The 23,667-nt window shown below is 35.9% G+C and overlaps 1 protein-coding gene and 1 long non-coding RNA gene across 2 annotated transcripts in view; one reads left to right on the forward strand and one right to left on the reverse strand.

Annotated features, from left to right (window-relative positions):
• Nucleotides 1-23,667, forward strand: part of col18a1a (collagen type XVIII alpha 1 chain a) — a 118,839-nt gene that overhangs the window by 29,146 nt on the left and 66,026 nt on the right. The window contains 2 exon segments of the mRNA XM_030124698.1: nt 8,557-8,640; nt 17,610-17,681. Coding sequence (XP_029980558.1) covers nt 8,557-8,640; nt 17,610-17,681 — 156 coding nt within the window.
• Nucleotides 8,533-13,699, reverse strand: LOC115412293 (uncharacterized). The gene is made up of 2 exons (XR_003934325.1): nt 13,570-13,699; nt 8,533-8,699 (listed from the first exon to the last, which is right to left on the reverse strand). It is a non-coding gene; the product is annotated as an uncharacterized LOC115412293 (long non-coding RNA).

Here is a 23,667-nt window from a genome sequence, read left to right on the forward strand (position 1 = left end):
ACTGACTGAACCAGAACTAGTGACGTTAACTGTAGAGATCTGAAGTAATCTGGTAGAGAAACAAGATCAGAGCACACAGTTGTAACCCTTTCATGCACAGTGGTCACTCCAGTGGTCAGCTGTTCAAGGCTGTTCTCTTGTATATTCATGGATTTGGTTGTTTCAGTTCCATATCAGCCGACACAGTGGATGCTTTTACATCGTGCCATACACTGACATTCATAGCATTAGTGTAACTTTGCTGTTCTAGATAAACCGGCTCTGCAGTAACATTGCTAAAAACATTGCTAATTGTTATTACATTGTAATTAACCCTTTCCTGCATGACGTATAAGAACCTTAGTCAAAATTTTTCTTGAGTGTTTTTATTCCTCCTTGGGCATGAAAAAAAAACAATGCAATCAATTTTTTTTTTTTTCCATTGAGTTACAAAAATGTCTGTGCATTACATTTTTGAAGTAAAGCAATGTGTTTAAATCCCAATGTCAGAAAGTGATACAAAAACAATGAAATAAAAACATTTTTAATGCTGCTAATCTGACGGTTTCTCACATTTTAACATCTTCTAATGTTAGTTATTACTCACTTCATGGAGATAATATGCAAAAAAAAAAAAAAGTCTAACAATTAACAACTGTTTCTCACTTAAACATGTTAGTGCAGATCAGGTTTATCTAGAACAGCACAGTTACAGTTATGGTCTGAATGTCAGTGTATGTGATGATGCATAAGCGTCCACTGTGTTGGCTGAGATGGAACTAAAACAACAGGTGTTTGGAAGCACTGACGTGGAATTATTTTTATCAGTGGAGTACTTCAGTCTGAAATATCACTTAATGATCACTTGATGCTGGCAAACCCCCCCTCGCATATAACTATGTGATTAATCATGATTAATCACAGAAATCGACGCAATTAATTGCAATTAAGAATTTCAATTGTTGCCCAGCACTAATTTTATTCCATAGTTTTCTCACAGCATATCAGTAAATACATGTTTTTGTGCTTCTAAAATTAAACCCATGGTGTCCACACTGTAAAAACAATAACTACTAACTGTTGATTTCATTAAAGTTTTCAAATCAAACTGACTCAGAAATAAAGCTTTCCATTTACAACCTACAAAAACTTGTCTGCCCAGCAAAGTTCTCTCATAGTTGTCCTAACGAAGGTTTTCTAAATAGCACAAATCAGATGTTCAACTTCTGATTAGATTTTTTGAGTGAAGTTGGGAAACCCCGTAGATGACTGACATGTGCATGCACACATGGTCTGAACAGGTCTGAACCAGACCAGAGGTCAGCAGACCTGGTCCTGCAGAGCCACTGTCCTGCATGTTTCAGATGGATCCTTCTTCCAACACACCTGATTCAAATGATAATCCTGTCATCAAGCTCTGCAGAGGCCTGATAATGACTGTCAGGTGGAAGAGGGAAGCATGTTTTTTACAGTGTGAAACTGAAACTGGACCAGTCTGAGAAGGAGAGCTCTGGACACAAAGAAATAAGAGTTCAGATCACATTCAGTTGTGCTTTGTTTTATTCAATGTCTATTTATTGAGCATTTTTCAAATATAATTACAGCAACATATATTTTCCTTTATTTATATATAGGTACATTTTCAACTCACTGGAGTAAGAATTGTACACTGTAAAAAAAAAAATCCTGTTGTTTTTACAGAAAAAAAACTGGCAGCTGTGGTTTCCAGAACAATCCTGTAAAAAACACATCCAACTGTGAACATATTTATGGAGTAACATGTAGATTGAACAGTTTAAACGTGTAGATTGAACAGTTTAAACGTGTAGATTGAACATTTTAAACGTGTAGATTTAACAGTTTAAACATGTAGATTGAACAGTTTAAACGTGTAGATTGAACAGTTTAAACGTGTAGATTGAACAGTTTAAACATGTAGATTTAACAGTTTAAACATGTAGATTGAACAGTTTAAACATGTAGATTTAACAGTTTAAACATGTAGATTTAACAGTTTAAACATGTAGATTGAACAGTTTAAACCTGTAGATTGAACAGTTTAAACATGTAGATTTAACAGTTTAAACATGTAGATTGAACAGTTTAAACGTGTAGATTGAACAGTTTAAACGTGTAGATTGAACAGTTTAAACGTGTAGATTGAACAGTTTAAACGTGTAGATTTAACATTTTAAACACGTAGATTGAACAGTTTAAACATGTAGATTTAACAGTTTAAACGTGTAGATTTAACATTTTAAACGTGTAGATTGAACAGTTTAAACATGTAGATTGAACAGTTTAAACATGTAGATTTAACATTTTAAACGTGTAGATTGAACAGTTTAAACATGTAGATTTAACAGTTTAAACATGTAGATTTAACAGTTTAAACACGTAGATTTAACATTTTAAACATGTAGATTTAACATTTTAAACATGTAGATTTAACAGTTTAAACATGTAGATTTAACATTTTAAACATGTAGATTTAACATTTTAAACATGTAGATTTAACAGTTTAAACATGTAGATTTAACATTTTAAACATGTTGATGTAACATTTTAAACATGTAGATGTAACATTTTAAACATGTAGATTGAACAGTTTAAACATGTAGATTTAACAGTTTAAACATGTAGATTGAACAGTTTAAACATGTAGATTTAACATTTTAAACATGTAGATTTAACAGTTTAAACATGTAGATTTAACAGTTTAAACATGTAGATTTAACATTTTAAACATGTAGATTGAACAGTTTAAACATGTAGATTTAACATTTTAAACATGTAGATTTAACAGTTTAAACACGTAGATTTAACATTTTAAACACGTAGAGTTAACAGTTTAAACACGTAGATTTAACAGTTTAAACACGTAGATTTAACATTTTAAACACGTAGAGTTAACATTTTAAACATGTAGATTGAACAGTTTAAACGTGTAGATTTAACATTTTAAACTTGTAGATTGAACAGTTTAAACACGTAGATTTAACAGTTTAAACACGTAGATTTAACATTTTAAACACGTAGATTTAACAGTTTAAACTCGTAGATTTAACATTTTAAACATGTAGATTGAACAGTTTAAACACGTAGATTTAACATTTTAAACACGTAGAGTTAACATTTTAAACATGTAGATTTAACAGTTTAAACACGTAGATTTAACAGTTTAAACATGTAGATTTAACAGTTTAAACCTGTAGATTGAACAGTTTAAACATGTAGATTTAACAGTTTAAACATGTAGATTGAACAGTTTAAACGTGTAGATTGAACAGTTTAAACGTGTAGATTGAACAGTTTAAACGTGTAGATTGAACAGTTTAAACGTGTAGATTTAACAGTTTAAACACGTAGATTTAACAGTTTAAACTCGTAGATTTAACATTTTAAACACGTAGATTTAACAGTTTAAACACGTAGATTTAACATTTTAAACACGTAGAGTTAACATTTTAAACATGTAGATTTAACAGTTTAAACATGTAGATTTAACAGTTTAAACATGTAGATTTAACAGTTTAAACCTGTAGATTGAACAGTTTAAACATGTAGATTTAACAGTTTAAACATGTAGATTGAACAGTTTAAACGTGTAGATTGAACAGTTTAAACGTGTAGATTGAACAGTTTAAACGTGTAGATTGAACAGTTTAAACGTGTAGATTTAACAGTTTAAACGTGTAGATTTAACATTTTAAACACGTAGATTGAACAGTTTAAACATGTAGATTTAACATTTTAAACGTGTAGATTGAACAGTTTAAACATGTAGATTTAACAGTTTAAACATGTAGATTTAACAGTTTAAACACGTAGATTTAACATTTTAAACACGTAGATTTAACATTTTAAACATGTAGATTTAACATTTTAAACATGTAGATTTAACAGTTTAAACATGTAGATTTAACATTTTAAACATGTAGATTTAACATTTTAAACATGTAGATTTAACAGTTTAAACATGTAGATTTAACATTTTAAACATGTAGATTTAACATTTTAAACATGTTGATGTAACATTTTAAACATGTAGATGTAACATTTTAAACATGTAGATTTAACAGTTTAAACATGTAGATTTAACAGTTTAAACATGTAGATTTAACAGTTTAAACCTGTAGATTGAACAGTTTAAACATGTAGATTTAACAGTTTAAACATGTAGATTGAACAGTTTAAACGTGTAGATTGAACAGTTTAAACGTGTAGATTGAACAGTTTAAACGTGTAGATTTAACAGTTTAAACATGTAGATTTAACAGTTTAAACATGTAGATTTAACAATTTAAACATGTAGATTTAACATTTTAAACACGTAGATTGAACAGTTTAAACATGTAGATTTAACATTTTAAACGTGTAGATTTAACATTTTAAACGTGTAGATTGAACAGTTTAAACATGTAGATTTAATAGTTTAAACATGTAGATTTAACAGTTTAAACACGTAGATTTAACATTTTAAACATGTAGATTTAACATTTTAAACATGTAGATTTAACATTTTAAACATGTAGATTTAACAGTTTAAACATGTAGATTTAACATTTTAAACATGTAGATTTAACATTTTAAACATGTAGATTTAACAGTTTAAACATGTAGATTTAACATTTTAAACATGTAGATTTAACATTTTAAACATGTTGATGTAACATTTTAAACATGTAGATGTAACATTTTAAACATGTAGATTGAACAGTTTAAACATGTAGATTTAACAGTTTAAACATGTAGATTGAACAGTTTAAACATGTAGATTGAACAGTTTAAACATGTAGATTGAACAGTTTAAACGTGTAGATTTAACATTTTAAACGTGTAGATTTAACATTTTAAACGTGTAGATTTAACAGTTTAAACGTGTAGATTTAACAGTTTAAACATGTAGATTGAACAGTTTAAACATGTAGATTTAACATTTTAAACATGTAGATTTAACAGTTTAAACACGTAGATTTAACATTTTAAACACGTAGATTTAACAGTTTAAACACGTAGATTTAACAGTTTAAACACGTAGAGTTAACATTTTAAACACGTAGATTTAACAGTTTAAACTCGTAGATTTAACATTTTAAACACGTAGATTTAACAGTTTAAACACGTAGATTTAACATTTTAAACACGTAGAGTTAACATTTTAAACATGTAGATTGAACATTTTAAACATGTAGATTGAACATTTTAAACATGTAGATTGAACAGTTTAAACATGTAGATTGAACATTTTAAACATGTAGATTGAACAGTTTAAACATGTAGATTTAACAGTTTAAACACGTAGATTTAACAGTTTAAACACGTAGATTTAACATTTTAAACATGTAGATTCAACATTTTAAACATGTAGATTGAACAGTTTAAACATGTAGATTTAACATTTTAAACATGTAGATTTAACAGTTTAAACGTGTAGATTTAACAGTTTAAACGTGTAGATTGAACATTTTAAACATGTAGATTTAACAGTTTAAACATGTAGATTGAACAGTTTAAACATGTAGATTGAACAGTTTAAACATGTAGATTGAACAGTTTAAACGTGTAGATTTAACATTTTAAACGTGTAGATTTAACATTTTAAACATGTAGATTTAACAGTTTAAACCTGTAGATTTAACATTTTAAACACGTAGATTTAACAGTTTAAACACGTAGATTGAACAGTTTAAACATGTAGATTGAACATTTTAAACATGTAGATTGAACATTTTAAACATGTAGATTTAACAGTTTAAACCTGTAGATTTAACATTTTAAACATGTAGATTTAACAGTTTAAACATGTAGATTGAACAGTTTAAACATGTAGATTGAACATTTAAACATGTAGATTGAACATTTTAAACACGTAGATTTAACAGTTTAAACACGTAGAGTTAACATTTTAAACATGTAGATTGAACAGTTTAAACATGTAGATTGAACAGTTTAAACCTGTAGATTTAACAGTTTAAACATGTAGATTGAACAGTTTAAACATGTAGATTGAACAGTTTAAACACGTAGATTTAACAGTTTAAACACGTAAATTTAACATTTTAAACACGTAGATTTAACAGTTTAAACACGTAGATTTAACATTTTAAACACGTAGAGTTAACATTTTAAACATGTAGATTGAACATTTTAAACACGTAGATTTAACAGTTTAAACACGTAGATTTAACATTTTAAACACGTAGAGTTAACATTTTAAACATGTAGATTGAACAGTTTAAACATGTAGATTGAACAGTTTAAACATGTAGATTTAACATTTTAAACATGTAGATTGAACAGTTTAAACATGTAGATTTAACATTTTAAACATGTAGATTTAACAGTTTAAACACGTAGAGTTAACATTTTAAACATGTAGATTTAACATTTTAAACATGTAGATTGAACAGTTTAAACATGTAGATTGAACAGTTTAAACATGTAGATTGAACAGTTTAAACATGTAGATTGAACATTTTAAACATGTAGATTTAACAGTTTAAACATGTAGATTGAACAGTTTAAACATGTAGATTGAACATTTTAAACATGTAGATTGAACAGTTTAAACATGTAGATTGAACATTTTAAACACGTAGATTTAACAGTTTAAACACGTAGATTTAACATTTTAAACATGTAGATTTAACATTTTAAACATGTAGATTGAACATTTTAAACATGTAGATTGAACAGTTTAAACATGTAGATTGAACAGTTTAAACATGTAGATTTAACAGTTTAAACATGTAGATTGAACAGTTTAAACACGTAGAGTTAACATTTTAAACATGTAGATTGAACATTTTAAACATGTAGATTGAACAGTTTAAACATGTAGATTGAACATTTTAAACACGTAGATTTAACAGTTTAAACACGTAGATTTAACAGTTTAAACATGTAGATTTAACAGTTTAAACATGTAGATTGAACAGTTTAAACATGTAGATTGAACATTTTAAACATGTAGATTTAACAGTTTAAACACGTAGATTTAACAGTTTAAACACGTAGATTTAACAGTTTAAACACGTAGATTTAACATTTTAAACACGTAGATTTAACATTTTAAACATGTAGATTGAACAGTTTAAACATGTAGATTGAACATTTTAAACATGTAGATTTAACAGTTTAAACATGTAGATTTAACAGTTTAAACGTGTAGATTTAACATTTTAAACATGTAGATTTAACAGTTTAAACATGTAGATTTAACAGTGGATTTAAATGGTAAATGTTCTGCACTTCTTTAGCTCATTTTCTCCTCCTTCATGGTGTCCACAGCTCTTTCCAAATCCACCAGGTCCAACTGGGACCAGTTTAGGGTCCAGTGTCTTCCATGGACACTTGGACATATGGACAGTCAGAGCCAGGATTGGAACCACCAACCCTTTGGTTATTGGACGAGCCGCTCTACCAACTCTACCAACCCATTCATTTACAAGTTTAAAATGTTACATTGTAAATATTTACTTTTTTATAACTTTTTTATATATATCTAAAAAAAAAAAAAAAAAAAAAAAAAGCAAGTACACCGTTATTTCAACATTATGGTCTTTGCAATTTAAACGGCACCACATTGTTTTTCAATTTACAGTTTTATTTTCTAAAAACAATAGAAACACATCATTTCTTCATACAAATCTACTTTTGTTCACATACTCTTCCTGTAAAAACTACAGCTATATTTGATTCAATCGTTAACACAAAAATCTTTTCAAATAAATAACTTTCCATTGTATTGTCACCTACAGTTTTTTTATGTTGCTATTTGACAACTGTTTGGTGTTAATTCTACAGTCACTTTTTACAGTGTGTGATTATTGAACAAGAATATCTGCATTTGGTGAAGGCAGAAATACACGGCATTGAAACCAGAATGTCGTCGGTAGCCTTCCAGGATTCTCCTAATTCGGTGAACAAGAAGATCCAAGTTGGCAGAACTCTGGTCAGAACTTGTAAATCTCAGTTCAGTCAACAGTAGGCCAAAGCTGAGAAAACTCCAAAATCTCTTGCATCACGTTGCCTTGATATTTTTTTTTTATGTTTTCTCAACTTTTTCTTTTGTACAGTGCAGCTGAGAGGACATTTTTGGAACTCCATGAAAAACAGGTTCATAAAAAATCCATTGCATTTTTTTTTTCATGCCTAAAGAGGAATAAAAACACTCAGGAAAAAAACAATGTTGATTAAGTTTCTCATAATTCAAGCATGAAAGGGTTAACAGTGTACAGTACAAATCATTCTCAAACATGTCTGTTAAACTGTTTTTTTTTCTTAAATTAGTCGGTAAAATGAACTTCAAACAGTCTGTGTTCTAATGGTGTGTGATGGACGGGCAGATAGCGCTGTGTCTGTGTGGGAGGACGCTTCGTTCTCAGATAACGCACTCGCTAAAACTGGAGACATCAATGGACCCTCAGAGTTTTAGAGACGGGGGGGGGGGATTCCCTGGAAAATTTGGATCAAATCCCAGCATCCTCAAAGATAAAGACAGTTCATTCAGTGTTGTGTGTTTAACATTGTGTGAGATGTGATCATTCCTTTTTTTTTTTTTTTTTCTACCAGGGGGTCATCGGTGAGCTGAGGGTGGTGGGAGACCCCCACGCTGCTGAGAGACACTGTGAGGAGGAGGGGGACGACTCCGACATGGTGAGTGTGTCAGGACGTCTGAAGTGTGTGAAGAAGAGGCATTCGACCATGAGTGGAATCTAAAAAAAAAAACAATCCAGCTTTATTTATAAAGCACTTTAAACCACAGGTGTCAAACATGCGGCCCGGGGGCCAAATCCGACCCGCCAAAGGGTCCAGTCCGACCCGTGGGATGAATCTGTGAAATGCAAACATTACACTGAAGATATTAACAGTCAGTCCTTTTACTTTAGGGCCCATATAAAGCCCTCAGTCAAATACTACCTTAAAAATCTACAAATAATGACAATTCCAAAATTTTCCCTCTGTTTTAGTGTAAAAAAAAAAAAAAGTGAAATTACATGAAAATGTGTAAATTTAAAAACTAGCCATTCACAAAAAATATGTAAAACTAAAGATTTCCTGAGAGAAGTAGGTGTGATTTTGCTAATATTTTGCCAGTTGCTAAAATATTTTGTGTATTTGCAGATCCATTGTGATCATTAAAGGTCCCGTATTATGCTATTTTTCAGTCACGTCATATAGGTCTCAGAAGCCCAAAAACATAGTATTTAAGTTTGTTCGCCGCAAAATCATCCTTTTTTCGGAGTTTCAGCGGTCGAAAAAGTCCCTCTCACCAGCCCTCCTCAGAACAGGCTGTTTCTGGGCCTGCTTCCGGGTATGCAAATGAACGCATCTGTCCACGCCCACTCCCCCTCCCCTCTCTGGGAGAGGACGCGGCTTCCGCTAGCGGTACTACGCGCTAATGTTGAGTGTGAAGCCATGGCTCTCTCGTCTACAATACACATGTCTCAGACAGAACGTCTTTCCAAACACTGGCTTTCTTTGCCTTGAAGCGTGATTGAGCCCCGACAGAAAACGGCGGTGTTGTGTCGGGTTCGTGGACCTGACACGGAAAGACGCCTGCCGCCACTAATGCAGGCAGCTGCTAACAAGCCTGATGCTAACTGTACTGATGCCAACCACAAAAGGCCCGTGTTCACAGTAGTTCTGTTGAATGTCTCTTCATATTATCAGCTCTTGCATGTTAACGGGGACGCAAACGTTAGCAGCAGTAACCGAGCTATGTTAGCTGCCATGCTAACGTTAGACGTACACATCAACACCCACCAGCTTATCCGTAATGTAGGGTTATGCAGTAAAGATACAAAAAAATGAGAAGAACTTACATCTCCCACACTTGTACTTGGGTCACGAAGCGTTGGTACTGCGTCCTTCTTGATTCGGAGTCTTTGTGCTAAGCCGGAGCTGTATGGGCCCATGTTAAAAAACACTCGTCCGTGAAATGCCGGGCACACACATGCAAGCGTTTGGGAATGTTGTTTGGTCCATGACCTTCAAAGATAGAATCCAGCCACTTTTTACGGAGAGGCTCGGAAGTGGGGAGCAAAAATAAACTATGGTGTTGGTGTGTGCAGCCAACAACACCACAACTTGCGTGTCTCGCCTTCGCCATGTTTGTTGTCCAAGAGGTAATTTGCCAGGGCGGGGCTCGCTTTGCCAGGGTGGGGGCACAGTCAGGGGGAGGAGTTAAATCCATTTATGTCGTCATAAGTGGACCCAACTCAAACTCAGCCGTTTGAGCATTTTCACAAACTGTGGTGTAGCAAGGCAGGAGGAAACAGACAGTTTTCAAATTCCAACCTCATAATGAGGAACTGCAACACACACTACTGTAAGAAAACTGTTACAAAGTGAGATTTACATAATACGGGACCTTTAAGTTGTAATGCAGAGACATAATAGAGTTAAAATTGCACTTATTTTTCTTGATAAATTTCAATTTTTCATGGTTGTTCATGTTATTCACATTTTTAAAAGGACAGTTTATAGATGTAAATGTTTCCATAATGTAAGTTTCCTTTTTTCACTATAAAACACATTGAAATGTTTGGAGTTGTCATTATTTATATTATTCTGTTTTTAATTCACTGGTTCGGGCCCACTGCACATCATATTGGGAAGATATGACCCCTGAACTAAAGTGAGTTGGACAGGCCTGATTTAAAACAACTGCAGTGGACCAAAGTGCTGTCCAGAAGAATAATTAAAACCAAAATAGAACAATGAAATACAGAATAGATTTAAAGACATAGAAACTGTACAAAAAAGAAAACAGTGCTATACAGAAGAATAAATAAAACCCAAATAAAAGAATAAAATACAGAATAGATTAAAAAAAAACATACAAAGCCATACAATTTAAAACAGCAAAATAAATAAGTAAATAAATAGATAAATAAGAACAATAAACTACTACCAAATAGGGATGGAATGATTACCGGTATAACGATAAACGGCAGTAAAATCACAGACGGTTAGTATTACCGTTACTGCACTTTTTGGGGAAAAAACCCTCTGTAAAGATCTGCTTTTATGTCAAATATTTGAGCATAGTTTGAATTTATTTTACCCTGAAAACATGTTTGGTTTTTTTGGCAACTTTGAAACCTTCTTCATTTTTGATAAAGTACAATGTGTCAGTCTGCTCATGCTGGGGCCTTCAATGTTTTTTAGTCAGACATGTCATGACTTCAGAGTGCTTTGCACTACAAAAGGTCAAGGTCCAATTAGAGGTCAAAGGTCACCCAAATGGTCCAAATACATATTTGATGGAATGAAGCTGCTAATGTGGGTTCTTCCAAATGTTGGGCTCAGGTTCTCTCCTCAGAACACATCTACTGACCACAAACAACTGACATTCAATCAGACACATTCAACACAACTGTTTCCTCATGTATTCTGCACAGACATGAAAACAGAACAGACGGTAGTTTCACATGACTGACATTTACATGTATGTGTCCTGTTGGTGCAGTGGATAGACCTGGAGCCACAGACAGAAGGTCCTGGGTTCAAATCCAACACCAGTCCATGGGGGTGGGGCCTTTTGTCCATGGGGGTGGGACCTTTAGTCCATGGGGGTGGGGCCTTTAGTCCATGGGGGTGGGACCATTAGTCCATGGGGGTGGGGCCTTTCTGTGTGGAGTTCACATGTTCTTCTGTTTCTGTGTAGGTTCTCTCTGGTCCTCTGGCTCCTCCCACCATCCAAACACATGCTCTGATAGGTTCATGGGTTCATCTAAATCCCCCATAGGTGTGAATGTGACAGTGTGTTTGTCTGTGTATGTTCAGTCTGTGATGAACTGGTCACATGTCCAGGGTGAACCCCACCTTTGCCCATAAGTAGCTGGGATAGGCTCCACCCCCATGACCCTAGTGAGGATAAAGCAGGTTCTGAAAATGAATGAATGAATGAAGTGTTAGTGATTCCCTCCTAAATGTGTGCTGGTGTTTCCTCCACACTAATGGAAATTCAAATGTTCTGTCCATGTTTGAATATTTAGTGTCTAATGTGTCTGTAAAGGACCAAAGGCCTGGGGGGTCCCACCAGGAAACCAGAGGGAAGAAAACTATGGACAGATTTGATAAAATGTCAGAATGTATGAATTTTTGAAAAAACTAGTCATTTTGGTGACCTTTAACCTCCAACATGACCTTTAACCTCCAACATGACCTTGACATCAGACTGTTCATAGTCCACAGTACTGTTATGATACAGTCTGGCACTGACAAGATCATGAACTGTCCCATCATGAACATATTTATACACTGCACTGGACAAAAGAGTGGAGAAGCTGGGAAAGCTGTGATTTTCAGAGGGGGGGCGTTGGACGAAAATGTCAAAAAAATTCCACAGGAGTGTTTAGAACATCTTGTTGCATCAGAAAATCAGGGCTAATGTGATATTTGATATTAAGCCCCCCCCCCCCCAGTAGTAGGTTAAAGTGCAAAAATAATAGACAGATGATACAGATGAAGTTGTGCTGAAAAAACAGATCCAAACATGGGTATAGTAAACATTTGTTTCTATAGTATATAAAGGCCAAATCAAAAGGACTGAAAAACAGACAGAATAGACTCAGACCACTAAGGGTTAATATTGGAATGTTTCTGACACAGAAGGGACACTGTGCCAATTATTTTATTTGTTTATTTCAAAATACAGCATGGTTAAATTCTTTCAGTGTGTGTATTCGTACTTTTTGAACATTTTGAGCACAATTTCAACAATACCGTGATAATAATGATAACCTTGATAATTTTGGTCACAATAACCGTGATGTGAAATTTTCATATGGTTCCATCCCTAGTACCAAATAAAAAAAGACAAACATACAGTTCAGATCAGGTCATATTATGAAAGGGTTAGATCTGTCATATGATGCATGTGGGTCAAAGGTCGACAACATCTATCCACTTTTAATCAATAAAGTGCACAACATCGCCATGGTAACATCATTCTGTATATAGTGACTTTAAAAGTTCCATCACAAAGGTGTTTTGATGACACTGACCACATTTAGAGTTTCTTGTGTATATTATAAGTACAACAGCTGAAAACGGCAAAAACTCCAAAAAATCAGAGTTCCATATTCAAAGCAAACACTCTGCCTCCTGTTAGGAACAGAGTACTGCTGTCTTCATCCTGCCTACTGAACGTGTTTCATCTGTTACTGAACCTGCCTCATTACATACGTGTTCAGTTCAGATCTGGTTTGGCCGGACACTTTTAAGAGGACGTTACATGACTTCGAGAGGGAGACGTGTCTGCAGGTGTTGTGTCTGATGCACTTCATCTTCATCTTGTGGGCACTTTTAGCAAAACTGACTTTGGGAGGTTCGACTTGAATGAATGTGTAAAAACACGTAGACTCAAGGATCTCAGGAAGAGACTGTTGTTCCAATATTTTCTAGATTTGTTCCACCGGAAGTGTAACCTCTGCTACTTTAGGAAACATCTACGTGTTGCAAAGGACAAAACAGTGTCTCTTTATCTGCCCAGGAGCCCCATAGAATATAAGGAGCCAGGGTAAAAACCCCAACTGCTGGGAATGGGGGGTACCCCACAATTTAAAAGGGACTTACCACTTGAAGTCGGTGTCGGGGAACACAACAGGAGAATGAAGAAAAATTCACCAAGAGAAGGGTTGAGTTTAAAAAAAGTTTACCAAAATCTGGTTTATTAAAACAGCAAAAGTTTACAAAAAATCAAAACTTGTGAATTATCAGAGAAGGCAGTTTACCACTAGTATCTCTATAAAACACACACTTGTCAAAACAAAACCCCTTCCACTAGGGAGTCTCCTTCATTACGTTTTATAGTCTTTAGTGACTGTTGGAGACTCCCATTTCCTCGTGACCTCATTAATACAAGACTCACAATTGGTTAATAATAACACATGGGCAAAGCATATCCGTTATACGTCATTTGTTCAGCATTATTTCTAAGAAAAGCTTAGAACAAAAGTTCATCTAAGTTCAGCGTGTGCTGTGTACGCCTGTCAATCAACTTTGGTTAGGCATCTAAGCCCAGAAAACCCATAAAATAACCCTCTTTCTACATAGTCTAACTGCAAAGCCATCTAAGTCTCAACACCTGCACTGTTAGGCTAGCATGTCTTGACCACGAAAATCGCCTAGTTCGTATTCAGTTTTTTCCGCTCTACGCTCTCTTTACCACAACTACTTTCTAAAGATGTAAAAACAGATCTTTTAGGTAGAATCTGACCTCTGCTCTTAGTTCATCACATGCAGGTGTTAGTTCAATCAAAACCACACACACACAAATCTAACTTGACTGTTCAGTACCTCTTAAAATAAAAATACAAGATATAGTTGGAAAATATAACTCAGAATATAACTTAAGACTTGCAAAATTAAAGACTCTTCAAGCAAAACAACTTTGTAATGTAAAGATTAAGCGGAACACTAATGATGTTACTTTTCCTCTCCTCCATTTTGGTTCATGATGCATGATATTCACCTGACATAGTAAAATTTAAAGTCACATTCAACTACCATTTAAAACAATCCGTTTAACAAATGAATGAATGAATGAATTTATTTTTGGTTTTACATCAGTCATTGTACTCAGTACATTAATCACAATAAAGATAAAAAAACGAAAAAGGAATAGACTAGAAGCAAAAGCTTATTTTGTTGCCTCTCCTTTTCACCTAATACACTGTTTACATCAGCTTAATGTGAACAGCATCGAGCATTCACACCAGAATAAAAAAAAAAAAAAAAAATCAACAGCAACAAAAAAACATACGTCTCATTTCAATATTTCTGAATAATTTTAAACTTCAGGCACTTTTTTGTTTTTAACTTCACCAGAGGAGTGAATAACTGAAATGCATCATCAGGTCCATTTGAAATCAAGGACTTGATTTTGTGTTTTTATGTATGAAAGTTTGTGTCTGTAACTATTTAATGTACTGAGCTCATCATGGACAGGACGCTCCTGGAAAAGAGATTTTTAATCTCAGTGAGGTTTTCCTGGTTAAATAACAATAAATGAATGAATGAATGAATGAATAAATAAATAAAGGACTTTATGGAATGTCAGAAGTTTGTTACAAATAAACTGTAGCCAAAAGGGTCTGCACAGTGGGTGTCCACCTGACCACACACACACACACACACACACACACACACACACACACACACACACACACACACAAATGTGTGTGTGTGTGTGTGTGTGTGTGTGTGTGTGTGAGTGTGTGTGTGTGTGTGTGAGTGCAGCCCACCAACAGGTTCAGCTGTTCTTTAGTCAAACACACAAACACAGACCTCACAGCTGTTCTACTCTGTTCTGTTCTGTTCTCTTCTGTTCTGTTCTGTTCTGCTCTGTTCTGTTCTCTTCTGTTCTGTTCTGTTCTGTTCTGTTCTGTTCTGTTCTGTTCTACTCTGTTCTGTTCTGTTCTGTTCTGTTCTACTCTGTTCTGTTCTGTTCTGTTCTGTTCTGTTCTGTTCTGTTCTGTTCTGTTCTGGATCACAGTTCATCCTCAGTGACAGAACATGGTTCCCATCTTTACCCACCTGTTGTCATCAGATCTTTAGATGAGGTGTGGATGTTCTACATGCAGAAAGTCCCACTGTGAGTGGAAATGACAGGTCTGTGATTTCAGGATGTGCCTTTCATCCTAAATGCTAAGCTGGCACACAGCTGGATGTCCATATATGGACATATTCAGCTCTGCAGTCCTACTTAAAGTGTCAGCGACTCCAAATAGAACAAGATTTAACCACAGACGTGGACTACAAAGACATGTGATCCTCTGAACCTACATGCCTGTTTAAAGCAGGTCAGATCACTGAGACAACTACAGCATAACACACTGTCACACACTTCAAACACACACAGGACGTGTTCGAACTAGTGCATTAACTGAAAAGTGGCTTTTTCATTCAGACACTGCACTCTTTTCTAGAACATGCTGTGTGTCTAGTCTGCCGCTGTCTAAACCTTTAACCTTTAACCCTTCTGGCTACAGTTTATTTGTAATAATTTTCTGACATCTCGTAAAGTCATTCATTCATTCATTCATTCATTCATTCATTTATTTATTTATTTATTTATTTATTTACCTTTATTTAACCAGGAAAACCTCACTGAGATTAAAAATCTCTTTTCCTCTATTGCAGGGCTGTCAAACTCATTTTAGTTCAGGGGCCAGATTCAGCTAAATTGGATCTGCAGTGGGCCCAACCAGTAAAATAATAACAGAATAATATAGAAATATGTCAACTCCAAACTTTTCTCTGTGTTTTAGAGCGAAAAAAGTTCATTTACATTATGAACAGGTTTACATCTACAAACTATTCTTTCAAACAATGTGAATAACATGAACAAACTGAAACAATAAGTGTAGTTTTAACACTATTCTGCCTCAGTTTATCATTTCCACATGTACATTATAACGTACAGATCACAGTGGATCTACAAACCCACAAAACATTTAATAACAGACAGAATATTGGTCCAATTGTATTTGCTTCTCTTATGACATTTCAGGTTATTCACATTTTTTTGCAAAATTATACTTTGTTTTAGTGTAAATACATGAAAATATTTACATTTACAAAGAGAAATGTGGAGTTGTCATTATTTCTCTGTTACTCTGACAGTATTTGACTGGTCTGACCCACTGGAGACTGAACTGGTCTGAATGTGGAACCTGAACTAAAAGGATTGTTCATATCTTCAGTGTAATTTTTACATTTCACACATTCATCCCAGGGCCGGACTGGACCCTTTGGCGGGCCGGATTTGGCCCTCAGGCCGCATGTTTGACACCTGTGCTTTAACCACTTTATGTCGTTCACTTCAGTTTAACAGTAAATTCCAGGTTTTTAGCTTCTGTTTAGTTTTGGCTAAATGTCTGAGAAGGACTGCTGATGCTTGTGTCTTAGTTTTTTATTCTGCTCTTTGCTGTACATTTGTTCATGTTCCAGTGGATGTCAGGACCAGTTGTTCACTGTTGAACTTCTGTGTGTCTGTGTTGTTCTTCTGCTGTCAATGTGATGACATCATCATACGACAAGTCGACTCGACTTCAAATTTATTGACAAGTCGATCTAAAAAAATCACTAATGCCCTAGTTCAGACGTATTTTTCTGGTTAACACTTGGCACAGATAAGAACTAGTTAGTGTTCTTAGAAAGGTCAGGGTGTGAAAAGGAGGGAAATATTCCTTCATGTCAGCAGCATTAAAGCTGGAGAAGGAGGAAAACAGAAACACATGTAAACAATGACAAACCGAAACCAAAACTGCAGATTTCCTGTTGAGTTTCTGGTATTTCTGTAACATGTATGTGTGTGCATTAGAACCTGAAACACACACATGCATTAAATGTGTGTATGTTTAGGTGGAACCAGACTGTGGATGATAACGTAAGAAGTTCTAATGTCATTGGCCAAAAGCTATTATGTTATCGGTTCAGGACTTTTATTACATTATTGGTCAGATATTAGGTTATTGGCCTATTACGTTTTAAAAATGGCAGATTTATTACATTATCAGTTGTTCTTCCATTCTTGGCTTCTACAGGGTCCATACATGGTTGGATCAAATCTGCTGAATGTGGACTTAACTGTACTCTGTGATTGTCCTCAGGCATCAGGTGAAGGAAGTGGATTTGAAGAAACCAGACCACTGAGACCAGCGGTGGACAGACAGAAGTGGATGGTATGGAGCTGCTTCATTCTGTTTTTAAAATCTTTAACTGTGTTCAAAGGTTTGCTTCTAATTCTTTCTTTCTTTATTTAGGATCCCCATTAGCTGTACCATAACTGCAGCTATTCTTCCTGGGGTCCTCACAATAATCTTTACAACTTGTCAATGCGAATAACATACAATATAATCATACAAAACAATTTTCACATACAAAAAAACAGACAAAAATACAAACAGGACAGCTCCTTCAGGTCAGCAGCGGTACAGTGTATACAGAACATAAATTCAGTTAACTCAGGTATCAGTCATCTATGGTCCATATGTGTTTCTTAACTGATTTCTTAAATTTCATTTTACACTTTTCTTGTGTGATGTGTTCCAGTAGTTTGTTCCATTCTTGCGTTCCTCTGTTTATTTCCATTCTTTTCATTGTATTTGTTCTTGTTTGGGTCTGTGTAAAATTCCCTCTGGTCGTCTTCCTGGTTGCATAGCTATGGCTATCTGAACTAAAACAAACATTTTTGTACAAGATGGATTTTTTAATTGTTCTAATAATATTTCTAAAGAAAACCAATAATGAATAAAGTCATCTTTTTTAACAGAGTCAGTTCCAGTGGTTCTGCATCTCAGTAACATTTGTTCTGTAGCCACGCTGGAATGCAGTGCCAGCGGCTCTATTTTGTGCAGTTTGCAACTTTTTAATATTTTCTGGTGTTGTATTTGACCAGACTGCTGGACAGTAGTCCAACACTGACAGGACTAAGGACTGAAGCACCGGTTAAATTCAACTGGTGACATAAAAGCTGCACACCTTCGACCACACAAACAGCATTTCCCACCTTGGTCGTCATATTATCGATCTGTTTAGTCCAAGACTATTTGTTATCTAACAGAACTCCCAGTAATGTTGTTTCTTGAACTTGTTTCACAGATATTTGATTTATGATGAGATTCAGTTCAGGTTGATGCTGCAGAGTTTGAGTTGAGCCAAATATAATACTGTTCATTTTTGATACATTAAGAACCAGCTTATTTTTCCAGATCCATTCAATCACAGATTGCAGTTCCTGCTGTAGGGATAGATTTAACTGCAGACATGTGGGTGCTGTCAAATAAACTGTAGAATCATCTACATACATTGCTATAGTTGCCTTATTTGATTAACACTAATCACCTACTGAGTGTATTTGTTGTGACTTGAATTTGGTTCGGTGTTGAAGTGGACCAGTTTGAGGGGTTGAAGGATGCAGCAGAGCAGGTCTGAGGCCTACACCTGCCTCACAAAGGTGATTAACAGACACTCAGTCTTCCCAGTCTTACATATACCACTGATATCTCAAGTTACTCGGCCCTCCAGAGATTAAAAACTGCTGAGTTGATGTCTGGAAATGGAGCTGCTTCTGTCTTCTACATTTGGAGACAAAGACCGTTCCATAAACAGATATCCTCTGGGTGAACGAGACCAGAAAAACCAGCCTGAATGCTAATCAGACCCAGCAACAAGTTCACCACTGATTTAGTCTGGACATGTGGCCTTTGAATTAACCCTCAGTATGTGAGCAGATTATGCACACTTCACACTTCATGTCATTAAAGGTCATATTTTTACCATTTGTTTTAGGTCAGAATTCAAAAGTTGTTCATGTTTGCATGATTTTTTAAAATTCTGGCCCATCCACTAAAATCAGCACGTTGTAGACGATGAAACACTGAAGTGAGTAAAAAATGCACATTTTAGCATTTACTATAACATTTAGGGCTGTAAGAAAATATCGGTTCTGCAGTATATCGCGATATTTCATTTCACAATACTGTTTCGATATTAAAAAGTACAGTATCGATATTTTTAGGTATTTATTCAAATGCAGATATTGTGGAGGTTCATTTTAGTTTTTTTGTTTTTCTTTTTTGTTTATATTTTATTTATTATTATTTCACACTCTTATTAAATAATGTTTGTTCCTTTGTTGGATTGAACTCAAATCCTGTTCTGATGTTAGTTGTGAACTAATAGAATCTGAACATTTGAACAGGATCTGAAACTGGAATGTCTGGAAAACAGAATTTCAGTTTGAACACAGGAACATTTTGTGATAGAACAATGTGTTTAGTATTTGTGCAGATTTCTGCTGTAATTCAATTCTTCAAGGAAATAATCATTTAAAAAAGAAATAAACAAAAAATTGCCTTTTTAACAGTATCGTGATATATTGTGATATATCGTATCATGATCCTAGTGTTGTGATTTGTATCGTATCACCAGATTCTTGCCAATACACAGCCCTAATAACAGTTGACCTAGCACAAAAAATCATAGGGCATATTAACCAGTGTTGGTGTTAATCTTTGACATATAACAGGCTGCAAAATAAATTTAAAAAAAAAAAAAAAATGTATTGGAGAAAAAAGGTTTTTTTGCATCAAAAATCATGGATTGTTTCCATTACAAACATGGCATTTAAAGGGTTAAAATATGACAGTTAATGAGTATTAGATGTTTTTGTTTATGGTTGATGAAATACAAGAAAAAGATTATAAAAAATAGTAATAATAAGGTTAAAAACACACTGTATCAAAAACATTTGGACATTATTCCATTGTGCTGATGATGTGCTTTCAGTGGTTTGGAAGGACCTCAGTGGGACAGCAGAGGGTTAAGGCTGTGCAATATTTACTAATTCATTTGATTTATCAAAGTTTTCCTGTTTTTGAATCATGACTAATCCTCAATTCATGTAGCTACAAAAGTAATTAATTAAAAACATAAATAATCAATCATGTTAAATCAAGGTTTCAGTTTTTGGCCAAATTTCTGAGCTTTAAAACCTTTTTCTTTATGTCTTTGCCTCCCATCCACGCTTAAACGACATTTGAACAAAAACACAAAGTTTGTGCGTATCCATGTGTTCAGGGAAAACAGAATGATTGGAAAATAATGGTGTCTGTTATGGTTTTGTGTCATTAATGAATGATTTGGTTTATTAAGAGTCTGGGTTAGACCAGCTCTACATGTAATAATAATAATAATAGCGGTATTTATATAGCACCTTTTAAAACAAAGTTTACAAAGTGCTTTGACAAACAATGTAATGTGTTGTAAGATAAATTTTGTTATGATTTGGCACTATGTACATAAAATTGGTCGGTCGGTCAGAGCTGCACCTGAAACATCAGCTCCAGGTGTATAAATGCAGCAGACTGAGGTCAGCACTGATAGTTTTGTTTGACGAACCAGAGCGTATGTAAAGAACACACGTCCACAGCCCCGGCCCTTCAACATGACGGTAACTGAAGTTTACATCTGAACTGCTCAGTGCTGCTCATTTTTCTTCAGAGGAAGAAAATACCTCTTTAGAAAACCTGCTCTGTTATTGTGCACAGAACATGATGGATAAGTGTGTCCTCTTATGAGTCCACATTACCTGGTGGACCAGATATGTTCACACTTTGAATATCTGCAGAGGTGCAGGAGTTGTGTTTGTATGTTTAGTCCTTTTCCAAACGAGGCAAAAAACTTCCTCATGTGAGACTTGATACTTTTGATGATTCCAACATTTTGGAATGTGCATTAACCTCCTCAGACCCAGGAAATGTCAGCAGAGTACCAGCTTTTTTGTTTGTTTTTTTTTTATTAAATCAGTGCCTATGTTGGAAAGATCATGATGCAACAGTTTTTTCAAATGCACTTTTTTAAATTTTTAGGGAATGTCCTTTGTGGTGGACAGTTTTCTTTTCTTTTTTGCATGAAGTTGTGAAACGCTTGTCCACAAATGTGGACAGAAAACCCACAGCTGGGTCTGAGGAGGATAAACCTGTCTTCTCAGTTGTCTGAAGGCTAGGGATGGGAATCCAGAACCGGTTCTTTTTGAGAACTGGATCCCAGTAGCTCAGTTCCGTGGAATCATTTGCCTGCTTAACAATTCTGCTTATCGATTCCACCGTCGTTGTGCATGTGTGATGACGTCACGTGTACGCTGCATGGTTTTGGTCAGAACGAAGACAACATGGTGTTGAGACAGAAACGGTCCAAACAGACCACACCAGGTCTGAACAGACCACACCAGGTCCAAACAGACCACACCAGGTCCACACAGACCACACCAGGTCTAAACAGACCACACCAGGTCCACACAGACCACACCAGGTCCACACAGACCACACCAGGTCTAAACAGACCACACCAGGTCTAAACAGACCACACCAGGTCTAAACAGACCACACCAGGTCCACACAGACCACACCAGGTCCACACAGACCACACCAGGTCTAAACAGACCACACCAGGTCTAAACAGACCACACCAGGTCTAAACAGACCACACCAGGTCTAAACAGACCACACCAGGTCCACACAGACCACACCAGGTCCACACAGACCACACCAGGTCTAAACAGACCACATCAGGTCCACACAGACCACACCAGGTCTAAACAGACCACACCAGGTCCACACAGACCACACCAGGTCCAGTTGAACTCTGTCAAAACTTCCATTTCTTCTAAAGGTGGAATCCCTCCAGTCTGTTCAATCATTCGTCCACATGTGATTCATTTGATTCTCTACTCAGTGGTGCTTGTGAATCTAGCTGCAGAGTGAACACCAGGCCGTCATCCGGGCCCAGTTCTGGTTCTGGTGCGGGCAACAAATGTCGTACCCCCTCAAATACAAGTTTCTGAAGGTAGAGGAAAGGAAATGAGGAGCACAACAACAGGAGATGAGTAGAGTCGAACTGGTTCCACGTAGTGGAAATGCAGCAATAGAGGAATTAGTAAAGAGTCTGGAGTTTCACTTTCACTCCACGACGCCCCCATACCCCCCCCCCAAAAACAGGCTCAGCGTCATCTGTTGTTATTATTTGTTCATACTGTATATGTTCTATTTTCTGTGCAGATGGAAATATAAAAAACAGTTAATGCAAACACACCCGTTTGTACTCTTTTATTCCCTCACCCAATGAGAACTGATAAGAGAATCAATAAGAGAATCGATAATGGAATCGTTAAATTCTTATCGGCTCCCATCCCTGCTGACGGCCTAACTCTGTACATACAGCGTCAGCCTGACAGACTGTGTTCACACACACACTGGACACTGGTTGAATCAGGCGTTTATCTTGTCGTTTATCTGCTGTCTTCGTCCTGTCTCTGCTCTGTGTCTGTCTCACACTTTGTCAGATTCCACAGATTGTCCACCCCCCCCCCCCCCCCCCCCCCCCCCCACAGATAGCGCTGTGAACTGCAGTGCCGGCTCTGCCATGCACCACCGCTGTGCGTGACCCACTCCCACTCACAATAATAGTGGAGAGGTGGAAAAAGCAGATGTGGATTTGAAGTGGTTGTGATCCAAGCGGAGGCCTGGGCCCTGCAGGCTTAGTTTTTCTGACTGTTTTCTTCATCAGCTGTGCACAGGAACTGACAGATGTGGAAATAAAGTTAGCGGGCAGGTTAATGCGTCTCCCATCGGAAATAGAGCCCCGCTTACTTTACCGTACAGCGCTGCTTTTACAAGGGGCTTTTCCCTCTGTACAAAAGGCATGTATTAGCATCACAGAACATCATCCAACAGCTGGCTCTGAATGCCTACCTGATACTTTTCCATGTGATGTATGTTTGCAGGCCTCTAGTCTGCCCCAGCGTCCAACCAGTGCAATTAAGGCAAGTCTGGGCAGAGAGCAGAGAGACGAGCACAACTTTCCATTTTGTCATTCTGGAATTCAGCGTGATAGATGACGGAGGCACTCAGTCATCCTTAACGGTGTCGCTGCAAAGTCCAAGTGTCGCCTTCAGCATCTAGATGTCTGTCCACCCCCCCCACCCCCACCCCCGACTGCTTTCACACTGCAGGTCTGAACGCACTGAGGATTTTTGGCTGAAATTAGATTTTTTTGTGTGTGGGTTCATATTCCACATTAAATGCGACTTCTATCAGTTTTGAGTCTGAACTGAATGTGACCCTGAAATGACCCACATGCACTAAAGAGGTCCTGAAGTGGCCCACA

Source organism: Sphaeramia orbicularis, chromosome 21 (genome assembly GCF_902148855.1).
Source record: "Sphaeramia orbicularis chromosome 21, fSphaOr1.1, whole genome shotgun sequence".
In the NCBI taxonomy this organism is placed as follows: domain Eukaryota; kingdom Metazoa; phylum Chordata; class Actinopteri; order Kurtiformes; family Apogonidae; genus Sphaeramia; species Sphaeramia orbicularis.